Here is a 26,785-nt window from a genome sequence, read left to right on the forward strand (position 1 = left end):
CATAGGGTCACACTGGATTGCAAATAAATCATCATTTTTTTCTACATTAATTGAGTGCCAAGTTCCTCATAGATGATCTAGTTATGTGTCGGCTTATATATTGCATGTTAAATATTGTATTTTTTTCTTCTGTCACATAGGGCACACACTGTGAAGAGTTGCATCGTGGTAAAACACCTTGGTGGGAGACTAAAGAACCAAAACAAATCCAAACTTCAGGTAAATTGCATAGCGATATTGTTTAATTATACTTTTTTTGCCCCAAACTTAGAAGAAAGGCTTTTTCATTTTATGCTTCAATACACTTATATTTCCCTATTTTGATTTTTTTTTTTGTCAACTTTGTTCTTTTATCCAATAATGTTTGTGTCTTCTAAGTTGTCAATACCCGTTGAGCACGGTCACATATAGACTTGTTTACCGCCATTATGTAGCACTTCCAGGAGAGAGTAATAATCCTGTGCATTTTCTATTTTTGGCATGAGTGCACAGTACATTATGTTTTGCAGCTGTTCTTGCTCCTTGGTAGCTCTGGTCACTGATGAATATTTTGTCCCTGTCTGCAGACGGCCTGGAATCCTGATACTGACAGGTGGCTGGATGATCTGATGGCCGCAGCGGAGGAGGAGTGCGACCCTGAGTGGTTGGATTCAGAGGATCCTCTGTTTATTCTTTATACAAGTGGCTCCACTGGAAAACCAAAGGTTAGTACTGGAGAAGTCTTTGCAACATTGAATTTCCCCAACAGTGAGTTATTGTAAAAATAGGGAAAATTTTTTTTTTCTCCTGTATGATACTTTGGTCTCATTAGACACAGCCATTCTGGACTCCATCAAACAACCAAGAATAGGATCACATATTAACACCACCACCATTTTTAGCACGTTAGACCTAGTGATTTCCTTTTTAATTGTCCGATCTATCATTTAATCCACCATATGTTTTCTTATTAATGTGATTGTTGACTTGTCATCTTCTGATTTTCTTCAAAATCTATTAGTCAATTACCAGGAAACTCGCGCAAGAAATCTTTCCGGAAAATGTCACGTCGGTCATGTCCACGTATGCAGGGACACTTCTAAACTTCTAAACACAGTCTTTGTTTTATGACCTGTACAGCCGAGCCACTCCCTGAATAAACATTCCTGCAAGTGCAGGGTGACCTTTTATTTCCCAATACAATATCCTGTAAGACATAGTGTTTGTTGTGTTATTTAAAGAAAAAAGTTTAAATATATATACTTACTATATCTATAAAAAAGGCAAAGTCCAGCACTCTGATTCCAGACTGTGGAAACATGCAGCTTTTCACCTAAGGAACATGGACATCTAATACAGCAATATCCTACATTGCAAACCAACACATTATTAATCTTGATCAAATACTTAGGTTAAAACATTTTAACATATGCAATATGACAAATACAAAAAAAATGTCATAGGGATACATATTGATCAACACATTTTTATTAATAATTATTAATAAAAGTCTTCACAGTTCAATAATCTTTCTTTCCCCATCTCTGGTAGACAAATTAACCTGCTCAATACCAGTAAGTCAGAAACCCATAATATCTTCATTTATGTTGTAAATTTTTTTTTTTTTTAGAAACTACCAAGGTAATATTGGCATTCATATTATAATTATTCAATAAATGTTTCCTACTTTTCAAGTTTAGGAAGCATTTATAGGACATTCATGATGTTGGTTATAAAGGAGATACTGAAAATGCATAGAATGATAACGTAATGAAGACCCTAAAGCAGGCCACACCATCTGACTGGTTCTACTCTCATGTCTACAGAAATGCGTAAACTGTGTCCTCAACACTCTAATTAGGGGCCCAAAAAATCTGACTCCAAATTAGAACAATTAGATAACACCTAGACAAATAGTAGGTAATACATAGAACAATCAAAAATAATACAGTTCAATGTATGATAAAACTATTATGATGGCACCCCTGATCTACACGGTAGCCATGTGCGGCCTGCTCTGTCTACCAACTTTTTGCATTAGCACCTGGTCTAACAGTTATGAAGAGCAGGTGTCCAGATGGTGACATTTTTGAGTAGCCCAGCATAGAGGAGCAAATCTAGATGTACATATACTGATGGGGAGAAACCTATAGTAAGCTGCCAGTTGGAGAGGTGCTTGAAGCTGGATGCATTATCATGGTGACGTGGTCGGAGTGCTAGATCCAAGATTATCAAATGGGAGTAAGGTGGGAACCCCTGGATGTAAGTGTACTGCCTAGAAAAATGGGGGGCACATGCCCTCTGTGTGCTTTGTATGGGGAAGCTTTGGCTGCTATTTTACTGGTAACGGGGGGCTCGGAGTTTTACTACTGTGTGAGAGGACCGTTTGATACAATATCTATGATACAATACAACCTGGTAAATAAATATGGGAAATTGCAGAAGTCCCCACGTCTTAGACCACTTACTGTTTGCTTCCTCAGGGGAAATGGTATAATTGCTGTGAAGATTATATAATATATGGAATTCACAGCAGGTGTACCATTCAGATTACCATTGTAAGATAACTTACTTAAATCTTTTATGAGAATGTCACCTGTGACAGAACCAGAAGTGGCATTATTCATGGACGACGTGATCAGAATCTGCATCCATCAGTGATTACTACTCCTTTTTTTTTCTGTGTTTTGGACTTTCAGTAACAGTTTGTAGAAAAAATTGTTGTTACCCTTCTGTTAAAGTGAGAAAACCCTACAATGGTCACTGATTTGTCTGATTTTCATTAATTGATATTCAGTAAGGTTAAATATAAAATAACTTTTGTCAGTTTAACGTGATTACAGTGACCATTGGGGGGTTTTCTTACTATAACAGAAGGGTAGCAACAATTGTGTCCATGTCTATATATCCTTACATCAATCATGAATATGCATGCATTATATGGGTAATGCTAATGATTGACTGCTCTTGTTGCAGGGGGTTTTGCACACGGTTGCAGGATATTTACTCTACACGGCTCTAACATTCAAGTTTGTGTTTGATTACCATGAAGATGACATTTATTGGTGCACAGCTGACATTGGTTGGATCACAGGCCATTCTTACATTACCTATGGTCCATTAGCTAATGGTGCCACGAGTGTAATGGTAAGTGTTCTAAACTAATTGCCTAGATGTTTTCTACCCATGAAAGGAAATGATTTATTTTACTTTTATATCACTGTCCAGTTAGCTAGAATATTAAGCATGTACAAGGCCAGTGGCGTAACGTGAAGCTTGTGAGCCCCAACATAAAATCTCCAGTGGGGCCCCCAATTATTACAAGTATTGGTATTTTCATATGGGCCAAAGGGACTTTTTGGGCCTTTAGTTACCAGGACCTAGGTGCGATTCCAACCCCTGCACCTATTGTAGTTAAGGCCCTGTATAATGCCCAGAGAACACCAGAGTAAGGAAATGTCATTGCATAAAGTTATCAATTACTCTAATCTGGAGCATGACAATCCATCTCTGCCAATTACTTATTAGCCGTGTTTCACAAATATTAGGAAACTGAAAAGAGCTTATTACATGTTCGTATCATTTTATTTTTGGCTACAGATTAATCATTAATGTCGTATTTCATGCATGTTTCTGAAAATAAAAATTTATATGCTTTTCCTATAGTGTGTGTTTTTTTTCGTTTGTTTTTTTGGGTAGTTTGAAGGCATTCCTACCTATCCACATGTGGGGCGATTTTGGGAAATCATTGAGAAGTACAAGGTGAACCAGTTTTACACTGCACCCACTGCCATACGTTTACTGATGAAATACGGAAGTGATGTCATTCAAAAGTAAGTGTTTTTCAGCAAGTGCCAATTTTTTTTATTTTTTTTTTTTAAGATCACTGTAAATTTTGTTACTTGTTGCAAACCCCTATCTGTTGTTTAAATGGAATCTGTCGTAGGATCAACCTTTCAAAGCCGTCTATATGGGCATGTAGGTCATGGGAAGCTGAATAAAATTATATTTTGATATCTGCGATCCAATGTCTTATTCCAGAGAAATCAAACTTTGTTCTTAATATATAAATTAGCTGTTAAGATCCATGGGCCGGACATAGATCTCCCTGAAAATCTGCTTCCAGGGTGGGTGTGTTTTAAATGAAAGGAGGCATTACCAGTGTGAGACATGTAACTCAGGAGAGCAGACTGTCAGTCATTTAAAATAAGTCCTGAGGCAGATTCTTGGGGAGATTTATGCCCTTACATCTTAAACGGGCTCCTGCTCATATAGATGGCTTAGGTGGTTGATCCTACAAACAGATTCACAGGGACTCTGTTTGAACAGTCATTCTGTGCTGACAAAGTCCTGCCACTCTGTGTTGCATGGCGGGGCCAATCATTTATATACACCTTCCCACTTGCTTGGTTTCCATCTATCTCCACCCTTCTCTGGCTTTATGAAGCCAGAGCTGTCAATCAAAGAAGAGGTGGACATAGATGGAAAACAAGCAGGTAGGAAGGTATATGAAACACCGTTTGAACATTCGTCCTGTGCTGACAGATTTCCTTTAAGGCTGTGTGCCCACGTTGCGTATTACAAGCGTATATGCTGTGGAATTTCCGCAGCGTAAACGCTTGTAAAACGCATGTATATCCGCACCCCATGGTCCCCAATGGCATTCCGCAATGTCAATGCCCATGCTGCGGATTTTTCCGCAGCGTATATGCTGCGGTCAAAAATCCGCAGCATGTTCATTAATTTTGCGTTTCCGCATGCGGAATCAATGTGCGGATGGTACCCAAGTCTGGAGGAGAGGAGACTCTCCTCCAGACCTGGGTACCAAAGAACCTGTAAAAAAAAGAATAAAATAAAGTTTATACTTATCTTCTGATGTTTTCCCTCCGTCGCTCTGTTGTGTGAAGGACCTGCCACGTCATTGAGTCATGTGACCCATCACATGACTCAATGACTTCACCGCAGGTCCTGCACACAACAGCGTGAACCGCTCAAGACTCCGGACAGGGCAGAGAATGCATCGGAAGGTGAGTATAAACTTTTTTTTATTTTTTACCATTCTGATTTCTTTTTTTTTAACTATTACTTGGTCACACTATATAAATCCATGCCGCATGCGATTTTCCCGCCAGGGAGAAGCGTAAAAATATGCTTCAGTTCCGCAACGTGGGCACTTAGCCTAATACAATTCTTGTATATTATTGAACTTTCTGATTCTTGACCTGATCACCCTTCTTATTTCCTTCCAGGTACAATCTAAATTCTTTAAAAATACTGGGTACAGTAGGAGAGCCCATAAATGCAGAAGCGTGGTTGTGGTACTACAATGTCATCGGTAATCAGAGATGTCCCATTGTTGACACTTTTTGGCAGACAGAAACAGTAAGTGTCCTGTTCCTGACTAGGCACATTTTCTTTTCTTTTTTTTTTTTTTCTTTTTTCTCTACATGCAGTTTTTTTTACCATGAAGGACCACTGAAATGCATTTTAAATGCAGTTACCCTTTCCATAACTTGTTATAACTATACTTTCATACTTATTTTTTTGTTTATTTTTCCACCAATACAGAAAAGAAAACATGAAATGAGCATCCGTTTTTGTTCACCTCTTTATAACCACAAAGGACCACTAAAGTACATTTTAAAATGTTTTTCCCTTTCCAATACCATTATTATATATCTGTATCGGACCTGTGTGTTGTTTTTTTCCCGTATGTGTTTGTGTTTACACAGGGGCAAAGGTAGTAACAGCGATTTTTGTGTTGGCACCAGCTTTTATTTATATTTCTTTTCCTTTGTTTTTAATTTATTTCTCACATTATGCCTCCAATAAGTGATAATAAAATAACTATTCCCCTTTAACTTGGGTTTAGTATATTTACCCCAGTTGCAGGAGAAATTCAGCCTAGTGGCTGGATAGCAGAGCTGGTCTCCTAGGACTCAGCAGCTCTTGCTCCCTGTCTAAATCACATGATCACAGGGTCCTGAGAAAAGCAATGTCAGCTCTTCCGATACTGTATACACTGCATTTCTTCAGCACTGTGTATAAAGCGAGTGGGAAGGCAGAGACTGTAATAAACTGTCACTGCATTTTCTACGGGGAAGTCCAGCTGTGTCTCAGCCTGCTCTCCACTTAGCCAGCTGCATAATGTCGTGCAGGTGCCATCAAGGGGCGGACACCTCATTGGTGCAACTTGTGCAGTCAATATTTGACAGCTGCATTTGCAGAACGTGATTTTTTTTTTTAATATATACTGCAATACTGTGGTATAAAAGTACATAGTACAAGTGATTGTCCAATCACTGATTCAAATCCCCTGAAAATTAATAAAAGAAAAAAAAATTCAATAATATTGAAAAAAAAAAATACAAATTTGAATTGCACCCCTCCCACCCCCCATTAAGAATACAAAACACATGTGGTATATCTGGTTTGTAAAAGTCCATTATATCAAAATATAAAATTAACTAACCTGGTCGGTAAAGGCCATACACAGAAAAATTTTAAACGCTAGAATTGCGGTTTCTCGGTTGCTGCAGCACCGTAAGAAAATGCATTGAGACGCTATCAAAAAGATGAATCTACCTCCACTATGGCATCAATACAACATATGAACTTGCCATATATAAAAAAAAAAAACCTCACACCGCTCCATCGACCGAAAAAGGCGATACAAGCAAGAAATTTTTATTTTATGGATTTCCAACTTTTTTTTTTTTTTACACCACTTAAATTAAAGAGGTATTCCCATCTCCAAGATCCTATCCCAGTATGTAGTAGTAGCAGCAGCAGCAGTAGCTTAGGTATCCATGGTTACGACTGCTAACAACTGTCACTTTGAGTGGTTGTAACCATGGATACATAAGCTCTGCAATGCCCTGTACATGGGGTAAGCGACATAGCGAATCAGAAGAACTAAACTACATTTCTAGTTGGTGGTATTTGATAATATTATTATTATAATAATAATAATAATAAATTATTATTATTATTTATTAATAATAATATTAGTATTATTATTACATTATTCCTACTACATCTTGGGATAGGATCTCTGAGATGGAAATACCCCCTTTTAAAATGTAATAATTGCACGGACCTGGAGAATCATATTACCTTGTCATTCTTACAGCACAATCAACAAATGTGGAATTGTGTTTTCTTTTTTTTTTTAGTACAATATCAAAACACATAGATTTGTTTTTCCAGTACAATGAATGCTGTCAAAACAAAAAAAGAAAGTTATTCATTGTATGGCTATATGGATGGAAAGATTAAGTTACTTTTGTAAGTAGTAGATGGAAAAATGAAAAGTGCAAAAAATAAATAAAAATAACTGTAAATCGCCAGGTCAGGAAGGGGCTGAATGGGGAATACAAGTGTAACCTGACATGTTTGTGTGTTAGTTATCTTCCTAAGTGAACTCCAGCTTTCCAGACACTTGTTAGACAAAATGTAACAAATCATTTTAAGATTTCCATAAACTGAATAGAAATGCATGTAATATGTATTTTGTATTTTCAGGGCGGTCATGTCATAACTCCTTTGCCAGCCGCTACACCTCTGAAACCAGGATCTGCTGTAAGTGATTGTCATAAATGATATATCTGCTGGTAGATGCAGCTGTGCTGTTAGAGGGAATCTGCCTGTAGGATCAACCCTCCTAAGCCGTCTATAAGGACATGTAGGACATAGGAAGCTGAATAAAGTGATACCTTGACATCTGCGATCCGATGTCTTATTCCAGTGACCTCTGCATTTTTTTTTCTATGTAAATGAGAATTAAGATCTATGGGCCGGACACTGATCTCCTGAGAATCTGCCTCCAGAGCTAATATTAAATGAAAAGAAGCGTTAGCAGTGTGTGACGTGTATATCAGGAGAGCAGACTGCCAGTCATTACATGTCTCACCCTGGTATCTCCCCCTTTCATTTAAAATAATCTCTGGAGGCAGATTCTCCGGGAGATCTGGATTCATCCCATAGATCAAGGTATAATTTTAATCCACTTTCTATGACCTGCATGCCCATATTAACAGTTTAAGAGTGTCGATCCTGCTGACAGATTACCTTTTAGATCCACTGTTCATAATGAACCAGGCCTGGGGAAACTGCGTCCCATGGACTAGGACAGCCAAAGGGCTGGAAATAGCATCTTGACTGAGTTGGGGGTGCTCAGTTTCACAGTTCCAGCCAATCCCACTCATGCCCCTCTGGTATCTTGACTTCAACAATCGTGGAATAGGGAATGGTCAGATATACAGGATGAATTGTGAAATGGCCAACTAAGTTTCAGTGCAGCAGCTGCGATCACACTAGATCACTCCACTCTCGGCACAGACCGGAGCAGCATGTCAGTGGAACAGGGCTAGCTAGGTAAGGTGTGTGGTGTGGTGTTGTGTTTTTTTAAATTCTCAGCCAGTACTTAGGAGGAGAGAGAACTGTGGGGGACGGCATCATATTGTATGTCTTGTTTTGGGGGCTGTGGGGTCCATCATGAGTGTGTGGAAGCACCATGGACCTTGTATGGTGGGGGGGGGGTTTCTAGGGGACATCATCTTTTGTGTGGAGGAATCCTACAAGGAGGCACTTTTGGCAATGGATTGTGTGTATAATGTATGTATGTATGTATGTGTGTGATGTGTATTACACCTACATATGGGTTAGTCGTGCAGGGATAATTGTGACCTGCCTTCTTGGGTGTGTACATAGTTACCAAATATTTCTAAACTAATGAGTTAAATGTCTGTCTGTCTGTCTACATAGTCGTTGCCAACCCATAGCGCTGCATATAAATCAGGAACTGAAATGTGAACGAAAATATATGGGCCCTTAGTGTTAGAAACCAACAAGCCTTTAACAGCTATTCTTTTGTGTCCAAGGGAGACCAAAAAGGTCTTGGCATTCCAGACCTGTTTTTGGTTTTCCGCCAGCATGTTTCGTATTATTAGGTCCCCTCCTTCTCCCATGTTGCCCTAGGCTTAGGTTGTATATCTGCAGGCAGAAGTTTCTAAACCTGATACTCATTATCAGACATCTCCTCCTAAATCTGCCTTGTTTATTTCCACCCGTAGGTCTCTGCTTACAGGAAAGTTGCATTTATCTTTTATCATTGTAATGTAACTTTTCTGCTCATATTAGAAGTTGTCTTGTAAACCTTTTGATGTTTTCTCAATATATATGTTTGAAACCTCCTATTAATTTCAATAGTCTGATATAATTACGAGTTTACTAGTGCTTGCTTGTATCATGGTTTGATGAATTTCTGGGTTTTCCAGACGTTCCCATTCTTTGGAGTGGTTCCTGCGGTACTGAATGAACATGGAGAGGAGCTGGAAGGGGAGGCTGAGGGCTATCTGGTAAGTGTTGTCCCACCCATTCTGTGACATCCAAGTAATTTGTATTAAAGGGGTTGTACAGGATGAGAAAACAATGGCTGCATTCTTCCACCTGGCTACAGGTTATCTGTATTGTACTAGAGCCCTGATGGAGCGGAGTTGCAGTACCAGACCCAACCCATGGACAGATGAGGCACTATATGTGGGGGGAAAAAAGCAGCTTTTTTTCTAATCTTGTACAATCAATTACATAAAAGCTATCGTTCACTAGAATTCTATGGCGTAACAGTTCCTACATAGTGACTGGTATGGAGTGGTGCTGTGTTTGGAACATAATTGGGCTTTATTCCCTTTCTTCTAGTAGGTATCCCAGTGGTAAGACATTAAACATCAGCATGTGTTGGTATATCTCAGCGACCTGCCGTTACATGTTGTGGTTGGAATACCCATTAGTGCTAATGTATAATTCTTAAAATTTCTCTTCAATAACTAAGCTTTTTAAAGAGTAGTTAAACTTTTATTTTTGTAATAATTTTGCCCAGCGTGGGAAGTTATGAAACTTTGCAAATTGCTTTATTAGGGAATTTGTCTTTGCATGTAAGTGGCTTCCAAACCCCTGCTATTCCCCAGTCTAGTTGCCTGCCTTCAGCTGCATGGATATCAGAACGTACTCATTTGGAGTACAGATGATGGCAGTGATGGGTCAGCACTAGTGTTGAGCATTCCGATACTGAAATATCGGGTATCGGCCGATATTCGCGGTATCGGAATTCCGATACTTAATTTCGATACTTTTACAATATCGAATACCGGAATCGGAAGTTCCCATAATGCCTGCGCTCTGCAGTGTCTCTGAAGGATGACAAGCTGGATGGCAGCGCTCAGCTGCGATCCAGCCTGTCATCAGAATGCCATCCCAGCGTGAGAGAATTCTCCTGATTGTTTAAAAGCCGGCGGGCGGTAAAAAGCCGCCGGCTTTTAAACAATCACACAGCCTCTTACTGCTTCCCCGCAGCCTCCCACCCCGATCGTAAGTTAGGACCGGGCGGGGAGCGCAGCACCAAGGAGCGGGGAGCGAAGGACCCGGGCGGGGAAGCCGGCAGTGAAAAGACTTCACCGCCGGCTTTCCCGTTCTGTGCTGCGCTTTCCCGCCGGTTATTTCAAATGAACAGCTGAGGTATCAGGTGATGCCGATCAGCTGTTCATTTGAAGTCGCCGCGGTGCCCTCAGAGGGTTCATGTGAGTTCATGCTTGACTGCATGAACTCACATGAACTTTCCCACGGTCGCACAGGTCAGCCTCACCTCCCAGACCGGTCATGATTGGTGTGTGCGGGTGTGTGTGCGGTGTCTGCGGATGTCTGTGCGATGTCTGTGCGATGTCTGGGGGTGTGTGCGTGCAGGCAGACATAGGCCGATGTGACACTACTACTCCCATCGGCCTATGTCTGTCCCCCGTCCACTCGTGCCAGCAGGATCAGCTCGATGGGAGCAGTAGTTCCCATCAGCCTGATCCTGCTATTTAAATTGCCCTACTGTGTCCCCAATAAATTTTAAATACATGTCATTGGTGGCCAGTGGTTACCTACAATAAATTAGTTCATACATTACCTGTCCCCGCCGATCGCCACCTAAAGTAAAGTAAAAAATAAAAACTACACCTATACTCACCTAGACACCTAATTCCCCGAAGCCATCGATCTCCTGTAATAAAATATAAAATAATAAACCACAACCTTTTCCTTACCCCTCCGTAGTAGTCCACGAGTGTCCCACGATGATCTCCAGTTTAGAGCAGCCACATAGAATGTGACCGCTCTGAACCGCTGCCGCCGCTAGAATGACGGGGCTGTAAAGCAGCCCCGTCACTGCATAAGCGGGTTCGCTGGAGTTCAGGCAGCGCTGCTCCGGTCAACTCCTTTACGGCCCTGCTGTATCGTGAGAAATTCCCACGGTACAGCAGTGCCGTAAAGGAGGTCTCCGGAGCTGCGCTGACTGAATGCACTCCGGTGACCTCAGTCAGTGGCTCCCGCTACCGGGAGCGGACGTGTTCCCGGCAGTGTGAGCTTACAGCAGCCATGCACAGCTGTCACCATCTCCAGATGTGACAGCTGTGCATGGAAGATCAGCGCAGGAACGTGGACAGGTAACTACTAAAAAAAAAATAAACTAAGAATTAAATAAAATGGTGTGTTTTATTTCAAATAAATTATTTTTTTCTGGGTGTAGTGTGTTTTTTCTTTAACACTTTGTAGGTTAGTAATGGGGGTGTCTTATAGATGCCCATCATTACTAACCTGGGCTTCATGGCAGCTGGCGCTGACATCAACCCCACCACTATTACCCCCTGCCACCGCACGAGGGCAGCGTGGAAGAGCGAGGCTAAGTGCCAGAATTGGCGCATCCTATGGATTCGCCATTTCTGGGGCGGCTGACGGCTGGTGTTTCTAGCCTGGGAGGGGGCCAATATTCATGGCACCCTTCACGTCATTTTTTTGGGGGGGTCCCCCATTTTAATAGCTAGTAAAGGCTATGTATTCAGCTGGGGGCTGATATTAGTAGTCTGGGAAGCTCCGTGGGTATTACCCCCTTCCCAGGCTTCAAACATCTGCCCCAGCCGTCTGCTTAACCTCCGCTAGAGACTAAAATTATGGGGGATCCCACGCCAATTTTTTTTTTAAATAAATCCTTTATTTTAACACTAAATGACATTTGAGGAGTTAATAAAGATGCAGTCCCTAAATTATTATTTATTTTTTAATTAATTTTTCCCAAAAATTTTGACGTGGGCTTTGCCATATTTTTGTATGCCAGCCAGGTACAGCATCCAGCTTCTATGAACGCACCATTTTCCGGGGTGGCTGCGGACTGCAATTTGCAGCGGGGGGGGGCCAGAAAGCTTGGGTCTCCCTGCGCTGCAGATTCCATCCCCCAGCTGCCTAGTTGTACCTGGCTGGACACACAAATAGGGAGAAGCCCCACGTATTTTTTTTTTTAATTATTTCATGAAATTCATGAAATAATAAAGAAAAAAAGTGCTTCCCTATATTGTGTCCGGCCAGGTACAAATAGGCAGCTGGTGGTTGGGGGCAGCCCGTTCCTGCCTGCTGTACCTGGCTGGACACAAATATAGTGCGAAGCCCCACGTCAATTTTTTTTAAATTATTTCAGGAAATTCACTAAATAATTAAAAAAAAATTGATGTGGGGCTTCGTCCTATATTTGTGTCCAGCCAGGTACAGCAGGCAGTAACGGGCTGCCCCCAACCACCAGCTGCCTATTTGTACCTGGCCGGACACAACAATATAGGGAAGGCCTTTTTTTCTTAATTATTTCATGAAATAATTAAAAAAAAAAAAAAATACGTGGAGCTTCGCCCTATTTTTGTGTCCAGCCAGGTACAACTAGGCAGCTGGGGGCTGGAATCCGCAGCGCAGGGAGGCCCAAGCTTTCTGCCCCCCCCCCGCTGCATATTGCAGTCCGCAGCTGCCCCGGAAAATGGCGCGTTCATAGAAGCGCCATCTTCTGGCGCTGTACCCAATTCATCCAGGGCCCTGGTGCGGTGGCTCACTGGGTAATAAAGGGGTTAAGGCCAGCTTGGCATTATCAGCTGGCCCTAAGCCTGAAATTCATGGGGTCACGCCAATATTAGACTTGACCACCATGAATTTCTAGTAAAGTATTTAAAAAAAACACAAACACCCAGAATAAAGTCCTTTAATTGAAATAAAGACACAATTCTTTATTGTTCTAAATTAAACTATACTTACTATCACGCCCATTCCAGCTGAAGCCAACGATCTCCTGCAATAAAAGAAAAATAATAAACCAACCTCATCCTTACCTTCCCATGGATCCCACGACAGCTTCAGCTCTGCTACATCGAGATGACAGGCTGGACCGCAGCAGAACGCTGCCATCCAGCCTGTCATCCCGCAGACACTGAGAAGCGCAGGCATGCTTGCGCTCCTCAGTGTCTCTCTGTGACGGCATAAAGATGAGCCGAGTTAATGTCCAATGAACTCGGCTCACCTCATGCACGTCACTGACAGCGTGGGAAAATTCTCACGCTGAAGCGCTGAGTGCAGGAGAATTTTCCCACGCTGTCAGTGACATGCATGAGGTGAGGTCATGTCCAATGAACTCGGCTCACCTCATGCACGTCACTGACAGCGTGGGAAAATTCTCCTGCACTCAGTGCTTCAGCGTGAGAATTTTCCCACGCTGTCAGTGACGTGCATGAGGTGAGCTGAGTTCATTGGACATGACCTCTGCTCATCTGGATGCCGTCACAGAGAGACACTGAGGAGCGCAAGCATGCCTGCGCTTCTCAGTGTCTGCGGGATGACAGGCTGGATGGCAGCGTTCTGCTGCGGTCCAGCCTGTCATCTCGATGTAGCAGAGCTGAAGCTGTCGTGGGAACCATGGAAAGGTAAGGATGAGGTTGCTTCATTATTTTACTTTTATTGCAGGAGATCGTTGGCTTCAGCTGGAATGGGCGTGATGGTAAGTATGGTTTAATTTAGAACAATAAAGAATTGTGTGTTTATTTCATTTAAAGGACTTTATTCTGGGTGTTTGTGTTTTTTTTAACTTTCACTATGGGGTTAGTAATGGGGGTGTCTTATAGACGCCTCTCCATTACTAACCTGGGCTTGATGTCAGCTGGCATTATAAGCTGACATCAACCCCAGCCCTATTACCCCACTGCCACCGCACCAGGGCAGCGTGGAAGAGTGAGGCTAAGTGCCAGAATTGGCGCATCCTATGGCTGCGCCATTTCTGGGGCGGCTGACGGCTGGTGTTTTTTAGCCTGGGAGGGGGCCAATATTCATGGCACCCTTCCTGGGCTATTAATATCAGCCCCCAGCTGTCTGCCTAGCCTTTGCTAGCTATTAAAATAGGGGGGACCCCACGTCTTTTTTTTTTTGGGGGGGGGGGTCCCCCATTTTAATAGCTAGTAAAGGCTAGGTATTCAGCTGGGGGCTCATATTAGTAGCCTGGGAAGCTCCGTGGGTATTACCCCCTTCCCAGGCTTCAAACATCTGCCCCAGCTGTCTGCTTAACCTCCGCTAGAGACTAAAATTAAGGGGAACCCCACGCCAATTTTTTTTTTTTTATAAATCCTTTATTTTAACACTAAATGACAAGTACAGTAATCAACACTGTCACTGTACTTCATATATATGTGACTGACATGTTTCTATCTATCTAATCTATGTATGATTCTCTATTCCTTCTATTCTAAATTGTCGGGTACAGATGCTGAATTGCCGGCCGGCTTTCTTAAAGAGACGGTGCATGAAAACACTATTATTTTTTTAAATAAATCCTTTACACTAAATGACAAGTACAGTAAGAAACACTGTCACTGTACTTCATATAGATGTGACTGACATGTTTCTATCTATGTGTGAAGCTCTATTCTTTGTTGTAAATTGTCGGATACCGGTGTATGCCGCTGATGAATTGCCGGCTTTTCGCATAATACATTCTACATTATTCTTAGTTGTTTTCCTTCATGTAGAATTAACCTACAAGGAAAGAAAGGGTTTATTTTCATTCCGATATTTGTGTCCCATTGACTTGCATTGGTTTCCGGTATCGGAATCAACGATATCCGATACTTTTTGAGTATCGGTCCGATCCAATCCGATCCGATATTTCCTGATATCGGAAGGTATCGCTCAACACTAGTCAGCACCTGTCTCTCTTCCTCTGAATGTTGTGTTGGAACAGTCTCCTCCTGCAGCAGTTTATCCCTGGACTTAGTGAGACACAGATGCTGAGCCTTTCACTTCCATCACCTCGACTCCAAACAAGTTATTCTTTAAACCACTGAAAGGCTAGGTCCAAACAAGCATATAAAAAAGTTTTCATTTGTGTGCAAACTGTTTTTATACAGTAGCATTTATTAAAAATTCAGAAGCCTAAAGACAGTTTCCTGTGTTTAAAGAATTTGCAATGGGTCTGTAAAAATTGGTTAATATATGCATAATCCGTATGGAATCCATTTTTTTTTTTCTGCGTACTAATGCATGCTGCAATCTCCCCCCCCCCCCATGAGCAGTTTCTGTCAATGGGGAAAAAAAACTGCTCTTGAGCCAACCCTATGGAATAACATTGGTCAGAGCTGTACGATTTTATTGAACTTTTTTTTTTTTACCCTGATGGCAGTCAGACTGAAATATATGAACCGAAATAAAAAAAAAAAAAAAAAAAAAAAACTGTCCCGGATTTGGGTACACCTTGACACTGTACTTACAGCAGGATATATGTTCATTTTGTTTCTGTCTTGGGTGTTGACTGAAAATATGGTTGTGGGATCGAGCCCAAAATGTGATCTGTCATTTGAGCTTCATGGCAAAAATGGTATAACTCCACTTATCGGCAGTAAACCCCAGAATATCACTCAAACCTAGGTACTCATAGGATCCAAGAAGACATATGGCTTTTTGGTGTCTTCAAATGTAGAGCGGCTTTAGTTGTCCCTTTGTCCATCTGAGAAATGGTGAGAACAAGGTGCTCCAGTTGGATATCTTTTATCCTGGTTAAAAAATCAAACACCAAGTATCTTAAACTACATTTTGACAATTTTAGGTCTTCAAGCAGCCATGGCCATCTATTATGAGGACAGTGTATGGCAACCAAGAACGCTTTGAAAGCACGTATTTCAGAAAGTTCCCTGGATATTATGTTGCTGGAGATGGTAAGATACTGTGTAGGAATGAATGTCTGACATAAAGTCCTGATCCTTCTATCCGCCATGTTGCATTTTAATTATATTTGCAATTGTGGAAACTGTTTCACTTGGTAAAAAAATCTTTCCAATAAATGCAGATGTTTCTGCCCTTCTATGATTTTGAGGCGTATGGTTGGATTGGTACCATGTCTGTCCATTTTAAATGTAGATTCAAAATCTTGACTCTGGGTGACAACCCATATCTGAATATACAGCTACCACAAGAGTTGCCCCTACCCTTACTGCAGTACTGACCTACTCCCACTCCACTCGAGCGGCCCCAGACCACTGTGATAGCCGATCGAATGGAACATTCAAATCATCAGTTGATCTATTTTTATTGTTCTTTTTTAATGTTTTTTTTTAAAGAGAAATGCCCTAAAGTTGTACTGCAGAAAGAGCGGTGTAGGAAGGGTAGATGTAACGACATGCATAAATGAACAGGAAGCAATGGACATTTCAGTTTAGTGACCTTTTCAGTACTGCAGGTACCATAGTTATCTGCTAACCTCAGACCTTCTCATCTGATTGATAGGATGCAGAAGAGATAAGGACGGATACATCTGGATTACCGGTCGCATTGATGACATGCTGAATGTTTCAGGTTAGTGTAATGAGTAGTTAAATGTTCAGTGTATAATGCACTACATTATGTGGACCTTTTGTGTAGTGCATAGTCTGCTCATTGTTAGGTTGTATGCTCATGGCAGCGCTCAGTGCACAGGGCCTGTACTGTAGGGTATGGAGGCCATACCCTAGTACAGAACATACAGAACATAGGGTATGGAGGCTGGTCCCTAGTACAGAACATATGGCCTGTGCGTGCTGATGTATAGGCTTTTTAGGGTGTCACCTCTACTATGCTTCTATCTGAGACCATCTCCATACATACAATGTCCAATGGGGCACTCCTTATTACAGTACAGGTGCAAACACCTCTATAGGAGCTTTATCATGGCTCTGTGTGTATACAGTACTTTACTGCATCTTGCTTTAAAGGGAATCTGTCAGTAGGATCAACCCTCCAAAGCTGACTATATGGGCCTGTAAGTCATAGGAAGCTGAATGAAATGATAACTGCGTTCCAATGTTTTATTCCAGAGTAACCCATTTTTCTCCTAATCTGTAAATAAACTGTTAAATTCTATGGGGCGGGCATGGACTCCCTTACACTCTGCCTCCAGAGATCATTTTTAATGAAACTGAGTTTTACCTCTCCTGATCTACATGTCTCACACTGGTAAAGTCCCCTTTCATTTTAAATAAGCTCTGGAGGCAGATACTCGGGGAGATCTATGTCCAGCCCATAGATCTTAACAGCTCATTTTCATATAAGAAAAATGAGGATTTCTCCAAAATGATTCATTGGATTGCAGATATCGAGGTATCATTTTATTCAACTTCCTATAACCTGCATGCCCATATAGACAGCTGAGGAAGAGGGTTGATCCCACTGACTCCCTCTAAAAGGAGCCTGTCAGCTTGTTTAAGGTAGTAACAAACAGGCTGAGATTGCTAACCTAAAGAGGAATGCTTGCTATCCGATATTTTTATTTATTTTTTTTAATATCTGATGGCACTCGTACCAATGTTATTCATTAGGGCAGTGCTGAGGCACAATTTTCTTCACTAACATAATCTGTCGGTGATAAAAAATCACAGCATGCTGCAATTTCACTTGGGAATCGGATGCCACTCGCCCATTTGAGTCTATGGGTGCATGAAAAACATCGAACTGCACTCGGATGACATCTGAGTGCAGTTTGATTTCCACAGAATGAAGTAGATGGAGATATTCTGACTCAATGATCGGAGCGCTTTCTAGGCATGCATTGATCCGTCTCGTCAAAGGTCATTGTGAAGGAAGGGGAAGGAGGTGAGCTGTGGTAATCACCAAGTGTAAATGGTAGATCCTGTGTTATCGGTCATTGAAATGCCTGTAATGATGATGAGGTGCCTGCTGAAGAAGTGATTTGTACAGAACAGGGAGTAAGAGTCCAGTATTAAACTTAGTGGCCAGATTGAAAGATTTCAGGACTTGTGTTTTTAAAATATAGATAGTGATATGGAAAAAACTGTCCAATCATAAATACAATAAAACGAGATTTAAAGCAATAGGTGATTTTCCAATGAATCATTCCCTTCAACTTTCATATCCATCCCTAACATTAACCCTTTGCCAGCTATTGAATTAATGACATGAAAACGCTTCACTTATCTTTTACCAGGCATCTTTTGATGACATGCGAGTGTCCACTAGATCTACATTGCAGCAATTGTACGGTGTAGTGAGTGTGTGTTTTCCCCTGTAGGTCATCTGTTGAGCACCGCCGAGGTGGAGTCCGCCCTGGCGGAGCACCCTGCAGTAGTAGAGGCGGCAGTGGTGAGCCGCCCACACACTGTGAAAGGAGAATGTCTTTACTGCTTCATCATCTTAAAAGATGGGAAGAAATTTACAGAACTGATTTCAGAAGAACTTAAAAAACAAGGTAAGTTACTCACTGAACCCTCCTTATTTGTTATTTGTGTTTCTCACTTTTTCTTTAATATAGTTGGTATCTTATGATTTCAAGGTTCGTTAGCTGCAAGTTTAATAATGAGCTCTGTAAATCAGCCGGCAGAGTGGCCGGTCAGTAGGAGGAAGGCTTTTGGCATCATTTGGACCACCCACTTTCCTGCCGCTGAAACCTGATGATATACATGTCCAGTCTTGTAGGCTAAACTAGACATTAAAATAGTACCATCTTTTTATTTATTTTGCTCCCTTATATAGCACCATTAATTACACAGCGCTTTACAGACATTATGGGTACTGTCCCCATTGGGGTTAGGGAAATATAGTAATTTTGTCCATTTTTATTTTCCAATGTATTTATTTATTTTACTCTGTTATATAGCGCCATTAATTCCACAGCGCTTTACAGACCTTATGGGCACCGTCCCCATTGGGGCTCACAATCTACATTCCCTATCAGTATGTCTTTGTAATGTGGGAGGAAACCGGAGAACCTAGAGGAAACCCAGGCAAACACAGTGAGAACATACAAACTCCTTGCAGATGTTGTCCTTGCTGGGATTCGAACCCAGGACCCCAGCGCTGCAAAGCAACAGTGCTAACCACTGAGTCACCATGCTGCCCTATATTTTCCAATGTAACTTATATATGGTGTGACTGTTGCGGCGTTTATTTCCATGGATAACTCCGAAATATCTTTATAAAAAAACTTGTTTTATGTCACCATTTGCAGTTCGGGAGAAAATTGGGCCAATAGCAACTCCTGACTTTATACAGAATGCTCCAGGATTGCCAAAGACGAGATCCGGTAAACCCTTGAATAATTCTGGTTGATTGCGCCTATTCTTGCACATTTGCAGGTTGCTATCACATAGTAGTCTACAAGACATTGCTTTCATTCTCACCGAACAACCTAAAGTATCAATAATTAGTTTAGTTAATCATTATTGGCAAAGAAGAATTCCAGTAGGACATTGGATGCAATACATTATGTATTATCCGTTCCGTCAGACACAAAGGTCACCTGCCTTTTCCAGTAAATGTCTATTGCTCTCCAGGTGTGATGACGCACTTCCTAATAATTCCCAGGTTCTGTTCTCCCCATAAATTTTTAGATAATATTAACCTCGCAGCTGAAACATTTCCTAACTGTTCTCCCTGAACCCTGAAAATGATACATGTATAGATTAATATATATGAATAAATCTGTCTTGGTTTAAAGAGATCAGTCAGGGAAGAGGCTTCAGCTGTGAGGTTGTCATGAAGCTGAATAATAGTTTTAATTAGCTGACTTCTATCTAATTCTTCTGATTGCACTGCCATGCTTTTGTCACTTTTTGTTGCCCGTTTCTTATATTACCGCATTGTATTCCTCAGTGGCGCACAGAGATCCTCATATCCGTAACCACTGCTCCATTTTTGTCCATGGTGTATATCAAGTGTTTATTTCAATTGAACGTAGTTGAGCTGCAATTGCAATACCAACGTCCATGGAGAAGAGTGATGCTGTGAGGAGAGAAAAAAAGACATTCTTTCTAATTTTATATACCCTCTTAAAGGGGAGTCTGTCACCCATATGAGAGCAGCATATGATATAGGGGAAGAGACACAAATTCCAGCGATGTCACTTATTTTACTGGGTTCTGCAGTTTTGATTAAAAATATATTTATCTACCAGTTCTTTGCTGATTTTGTAGAACCCCATCATACCACTGGTTGGCAGCTTTCTGCCTATGCACAGTATACACAAACTGCCAATCAGTGATGAGGGTGTGGTTGGACTACATGGCAGCAGCTTTACTAGTCCTCTACTGGTGATCTTCTACTGATAAAACGGTGATTTTATGAAAACTACACTAAGCAGCCCAGTAAGTGACACATCACTGGAATCAGGGTCTCTCCCCCCACATTATGCAGATTGGGTAGAAAAAAAATCTGGTGACAGATTGCCTTTAAGTCAACAAAGAACTGAAAGCGTGGTGTTTAACAGGTGTGCAGCCATAAAAACTATATTTTGTTCTTGTAGGTAAGATAATGCGGAGAGTACTGAGACAGATTGCTCGCAATGAGAAGGATTTGGGGGATATATCGACTCTTGCGGACCCAAGTATAGTTGAAGTCTTGTTCAGCCAGCGTTGTGAAGCAGCCGCTTGAGGGATCTCCAGTACAGTCCTGTACACGACAATCTTTTATATTGATGTTTTTTATGGATTTGAAACACTTTATATATATATATATATATAAACATAAATCTGGAGATATCAGGATCCATTTGTGAAGAAGAGTCCAGATTTGCCTCCTTGGGCCAAGATATCAGTTGGTATGGCCCATTGCTTGGGATTGCATCCTGGCTTCACTATGATATACTTTCTGGATTAGATAATGAGATTTATAAATGATAATCCAACAATCTGATTATTCATAGACCCGTGATGTAATCCTACAGTGATTTGTAAAGACCATCCTCAGACTTTTCTTCTTTTGATTTGGAGCTATTTTTTTCACTCCCATCTCCCAGTCTTGAATACTGATTGTAGGTTGTAATTAATATATGATAAACCTTTGTACATGAAATGAATCTGAATGTAAAATAATGTGAATAGCTAACTATTCTTACGACATGACCTATGCAGGGCAACATAGTATGTATACCTACAAATAAAATGCATCGTGCCGTCAGGTCACTATAGGTCATACCGTGCCCAATGTGCATCCTACATAACCAATAGCTTGTTTTACTTATGTAAAGATATCAAAGGTTAGGGAAAAATCTACAGATAAGGATTAAATGAATTATTGTAACATTGGTTGTATAGGAGTTTGTTCTGCATTCTTAATGATCTTGTTTAATCAGTGAAATTGCCCGATTTTAAAGATATTACAGGATTAGAATAAGAGGTCTAATTTTTTATTTTTCCCCCAGAAACAGCTCCACTTGTGACCACAGGCCGTGTCTAGCACTACAGCCCAACTCCAAGGAGCTGAGCTGCAATACTTGACAAAGCCAAGATAAGAGGAGCTATTTCTGGAAAAAAATCAGGTCGCTTTTTGTAATCCTGTTAAATCCCCCCCCCCCCCCTTTCATAACATTCGTATGTGATATTCTCTATTTTTATGCTTACAGTTCTGCTATATTTATGTGTGTCACAGGTGTGACCATAGGGAATATTGGTAGAAATGTGTCAGGCTTTAAGACAAGTGCCAGTTTTTTTTTCAGAATGCAACTGTGCTGTAGTTGCATTCGTTTTTTCAAAACTTGTGCCTAATCCATAGTTATGGGTGCAACTCCATACATTCATTGCAAAAATATCCGAGGATATCCCAGTCATATGAATAATATATGGAGAAACCCATGCATAAACTGCAGGATTAACCTCATTCACATTTATGGGAGTACTTGCAGTCCGTAAAACGGACTTATGGACTTAGTCTGTAAAATCTGCCACATAAAAATGTATCTTTTACAGAGCAAAAATATAAGAAGTAGAATTATCTATTCAGCTGCAGAAAAATCCAGAAAGCAAGAAGCGCCTAGACCAGATAGGGAAGCCTTGTCCAGTTTTTAACTTGTTTTCCCAGGCAATCTCTCGATCACCTATACATAAGATAGGTTTTAACTTAATTAATGGGAGTCCCACAGCTGGGACCCACCCCGATCGGCAGAGCACAGAACTTTTGTCCCCTTTAGCGTGCATGCTCAACCACCGCTCAATTCTTTACCTTGTAGGGCTACCGTCGGCTTCTTCCAGCTGCCTCATAGTGACTGGAGAGGCTGTCAGATGTCTGACCTGCCGCTCCATTTTGTGATTGGGATAAATAACCTGTTCTGCCCATTGATGCATGTCCCATCATTCATCATTTGAACCCCCATCTATCAGTAAGTTATCAGGTGAACCTGCAGATAAAGGAGTTGTCCAGTTAAAATGAGTTAATTGATGAGCATAGACAAGACAAATACCTGTCAGACGACTGCTATAGCTCTTTATCCCCCTAATACACATGCATGCTCAGTGTGTCTGAGCATGCACGTGTTCTCTATGGGGAGAGAGGAGCCACCTTGGTGGTTTCTTGTCTCCAGTCAGGGAAAGAATCGGGAATCCCCCCATATACGTTAGCTGACCAGTTCGTCCAGATGAATTCAGCAGCTGACGTTATTGTAATGTGTATGGGGGCCTTTAGAGACCTCCTATCTTAGCAAGTTATACAACCTATGTGACCATGTCATTTTAAATAACAGATGAAAAGAGTTTATCTGCATAAAATCTACTTATAGTAACTCATGTATTGGGCTGGTTGTATTGGTTGACTAAGTAACAGCACTTTACTATTTGTGTTATAAGCTTTAGGTGGAAATGAGAAATGTTACAATTATGACAAATCTTACAAAACCTCTTTACTAATAATAAACGGAAGGATATGAATGATTGTACATATTGATTTCTTGCCTGCCCATGAGTCATCATGTCACGTCACTGCACAGATGATTCATTCTTAAATTATTTGATTGGTTTTCTCCTTGTTTCTGTATTTACTATTGAATTTCTGTATGTAGCATATATGGATGACCTGTAAATGACATGGCCTGCAATGTAAGAAAGAGACTTTTTATCCGTTATTGAAATTTTGATGCCTTTTTATGATTTTATTGTAATACTGTGTTTGCAGACCTGTTCCTGGGAAATAAATACTGTGTAAATAAAAATGCTGTAGCTTCAATTCTTCCATTTTATACTAGTTCTGTTTAGACAGGCCGTCAAATATTCTATGCGCACTGAACGATTGCTATGATAGTCTCTGCATAGAATAATCATATGTTATCGGCGGCACATATCCTGTTTACACAAGGCAGTGTGCTACCGGGTTTTAAAAGGGGCTTCATCAGAAAACTATGCAGGAAGCACAGGGACGGCAGAGGACTCGGGTAAAGTTATTTTCTTTGAAGCTTCCTTCATCTGAAAGAATGAATTTCCTATGTAATGAAAAAAAAACAGTAATTCATCATGAAGACCATTCATGTGTGGGGTTGTTTTTCATCCAGGGGAGGGGGCTCACTCATAATTTTGCCTAAGAACACTGCCATGAATAAAGAATGGCATCTAAATATTCTCTAAGGGCAACCTCTCCCAACGATCCAGGAGCAATTTGGCTATGAACAATGCTTTTTCCAGCATGATGGAGACCATGTCACAAGGCAAAAGTGATAATTAGGTGATATGGCAAACAAAACATTGAAATTTTGGGTCTTCGGTCAGGAAGCTTTCCATATTTTAATCCCCTTGAGAACCCCTGATTAATCTTCAAAAAGTGGATGGACAAACAAAAACACAGAAACTGTGATAAACTCCGAGCACTGATTAGGGAAGAATACATCGCCATCAGTCAGGATTTGGCTTAGAAGCTGATATCCAGCTACCAGGGCGAATTGTAAAAGTCTTGAAAAATAAAGAAAGGCAAACACTGTAAATAAGGAGTCTTGACAAATACATGGTTTATGCAAAAAGTGTAAAAAAAAAAAAAAAAAAGTATGAAATGCTCCATTGCACTCCAGTAACCATAGAAACATCTGACTAATAGATCTAAAAACACTGAAGCAGCAAACTGTGAAAGCCAAAATTTGTTAGTGTCAAAACTTTTGCCCACCACTGGACGAGTTTATATTGCATTTTAGACCATTTTGAAGCTAAAGCTATTTGCGTATGTACGGTAAAACTCTACAATATAGATACATAAGCTATAATTAGTAAATTATATAACGTAGGGCAGCATGGTGGCTCAGTGGTTAGCACTGTAGCCTTGCAGCCCTGGGGTCCTGGGTTAAAATCCCACCAAGGACAACATCTGCAAGGAGTTTGTATGTTCTCCCCGTGTTTGCAGTTTTGAAGGGTCACATACACTTTAAAGGCAAAAAACTATGTTCCATCAGTGCCTCTTCTAAATGCGGCTGATCAGAGATGAGGGGCTATGACGTGACCACAACCTCTTAGCTTTTACATTTGTTAGAAGTCTTCTCTCCCTGCCCCCTAGTTAATACTGTCTAGTGATATGTCTCTGTAATTACAACAGATTTGATTTGTTATTTTTTTCTTTTACTTGATGGGTTTTCTAAAGACATTCAAACATCAGAATAAAATGCTATTTTATTACTTTGTCATATTTTTCCCCATGTCCAATAACTTGTGAAATGTGAGTGCTGACATCTAGTGGCCAAACAGGCAACACTGCAGCCTAGTACAAACAAAAGGCATCTTGCTTTACAGGCTACAGCTGGCATCACCTGAAAACAGCAGATACTGTTAGAAGCAGAACTAAGACTATTGTACTCCTTTACATAAGATACAAAATATGATCTACTGATTTAAAGGGAAGCTATCATCAGAAAATGAACAATTGTTAAAGTGGTCTTATCAATGGGTCAAAAGTGTCCAGTTTTACCTCTTATTTTATTCCCTATTCTCCCTTGAGATTTCTGTTTTTATTTATTTTTAAATCCAACATACGGTTCCAGAGATATGGGCCTTTTTACTTGGTTCTATTGTTTATGGGCTTTACGTGGCTCACCGGATCCTTGGGGGCTTGTCTTCTGGGAAAACTTTTTACAAGATCTTGGAGTGTGTCTGTAAGATGTTTTGCCATTCTATCCAGAAGAGCTTTTATGAGGTCAGACACTGATATTGGAAGAGTGGGCCCGGTTCACAATCTCCATTCTCGATCATCCTAAAGTCGTTGGATGGAGTTGAGGTCAGGGCTCTGTGTGGTCAGTCAAGTTCTTCCCCAGCAACCAACCATGTGCAGTCATGCTGGAACAGAAAAGGGCCTTCCCCAAACTGTTCCCACAAAGTTGTAAGCTACAATTGTCCAAAATGTCTTGTATGCTAATCCATTAACATTTTTCTTTACTGGGACTAAGGAGCCCAACCCCATAGCATGTTCCCTCCCCCACAATGTTACAGTTGGCACAGTGTTGTCAGGCGATTAACGTTTTGGGATTTGTCAAACCCAGACTCGTGCATAATAGACTGCCAGATAGAGAAGCTTGATTCATCACTCGACAAAGCATGTTTCCACTGCTCCAGTGGCGACGACTTTACATCACTTCATCCAACGCTTGGTATTGTGCTTGGTGATGTGAGGCTTCCATGCAGCTGTTTGGCCATGGAAACCCATTCCATTAAGCTCTTGGTCGCTGTTTTATGCTAATGTTAGTGAGGTTTGGACTGGGCAGTTATTGGTTCAGTAGAGCGCTGGTGACTTTTATGTACTATGACCCTTTATACGCTTTTCAATAATCCCCCTCACAGGTGATCGTGGCATATTTAAGAAGGAAAGAAATGTCATGATCTGACTTGTTACAATGGTGACGTCCTGTTACAGGAACACGCTGATATCAGTCAGCTCCTTAGAATGACCCATTCTTTTAGAAACCTTTATAAAGGCAGACTACATGGAGAGGTGCTGGATATTATAAGCCTGCAGTAATGGGACTGATTGAAAAAGCAGAATGTAATGATTAAGTGGTGTGTTCCAATACTTCGCTCCATATAGTGTAGATTAGAGTGAGGGGAATGTTTATTTGAGTTAATGTTGGTGATAGAAATTTGCCGGAGATGTCACTGCCCATGTTCAGTTGCAGACTATAAATGTGACCATACAGCATCAATAGCTGTCGGATGAACACTTCTTTGCAGACAGCAGTTCTTACAGACTCCCCCATACACACAGTTGTGTATGTGATGGGAAAAGGGGGACAACAAGCATATATGCTATTCCAGCCGCTGCTTACCTCTTATATATAATAAGTATAGAGTATAAAGGATACCCATTTCTTCCAGCCTCTAAGTCTGCTCCCTTCCTTAACCTTTAGGCCTGTGTACATGCTGCACATCTGGTATGTCCGCTCTAAATCTTGTGTGTAGTTGCACTCTGCATCAATTGACTGTGTTTATAATGGATTGTATGAGTCTGAGTGCATCCGGCAAAATATGAGATCGCACTATGACCAATGTTATTCTAGGGGGCCATGCACATATCTGATTTTTTTCCTTGGACAGAGTCAGTCCAAGGAACATATCACAGCATGCATGATTTACATCCGATATTCGGATCGCACTCGGCCATGCAAGTCAGTGAGTGCGTGGAAAACCTCAGACTGCACTTGGATGACATCTGAGTGCAGTCTGATTTCCACGGACTGACAGAATGGAGAAGATTGAGA

At 41.0% G+C, this 26,785-nt stretch overlaps 1 protein-coding gene across 2 annotated transcripts in view; it reads left to right on the plus strand.

Annotated features, from left to right (window-relative positions):
• LOC141265683 (acetyl-coenzyme A synthetase, cytoplasmic-like) overlaps positions 1–23,275 on the plus strand; it is a 41,899-nt gene extending 18,624 nt beyond the window's left edge. For both annotated transcript variants that reach the window (XM_073679048.1, XM_073679047.1), the window contains exons 7-18: positions 141–219; positions 567–704; positions 2,956–3,126; positions 3,679–3,812; positions 5,229–5,361; positions 7,504–7,560; positions 9,258–9,338; positions 15,917–16,025; positions 16,594–16,662; positions 18,371–18,547; positions 19,307–19,381; positions 20,600–23,275. In XM_073679048.1, the coding sequence (XP_073535149.1) occupies positions 141–219; positions 567–704; positions 2,956–3,126; positions 3,679–3,812; positions 5,229–5,361; positions 7,504–7,560; positions 9,258–9,338; positions 15,917–16,025; positions 16,594–16,662; positions 18,371–18,547; positions 19,307–19,381; positions 20,600–20,727 (1,351 nt within the window). In that variant the 3' untranslated portion in view covers positions 20,728–23,275. The remainder of the gene's footprint in view (positions 1–140; positions 220–566; positions 705–2,955; positions 3,127–3,678; positions 3,813–5,228; positions 5,362–7,503; positions 7,561–9,257; positions 9,339–15,916; positions 16,026–16,593; positions 16,663–18,370; positions 18,548–19,306; positions 19,382–20,599) is intronic.
• The last annotated feature ends 3,510 nt before the right edge of the window (positions 23,276–26,785 follow it).

Source organism: Phyllobates terribilis, unplaced genomic scaffold, assembly GCF_046119375.1.
Source record: "Phyllobates terribilis strain yellow unplaced genomic scaffold, ASM4611937v1 Scaffold_4__5_contigs__length_816908805, whole genome shotgun sequence".
Lineage (NCBI taxonomy): Eukaryota > Metazoa > Chordata > Amphibia > Anura > Dendrobatidae > Phyllobates > Phyllobates terribilis.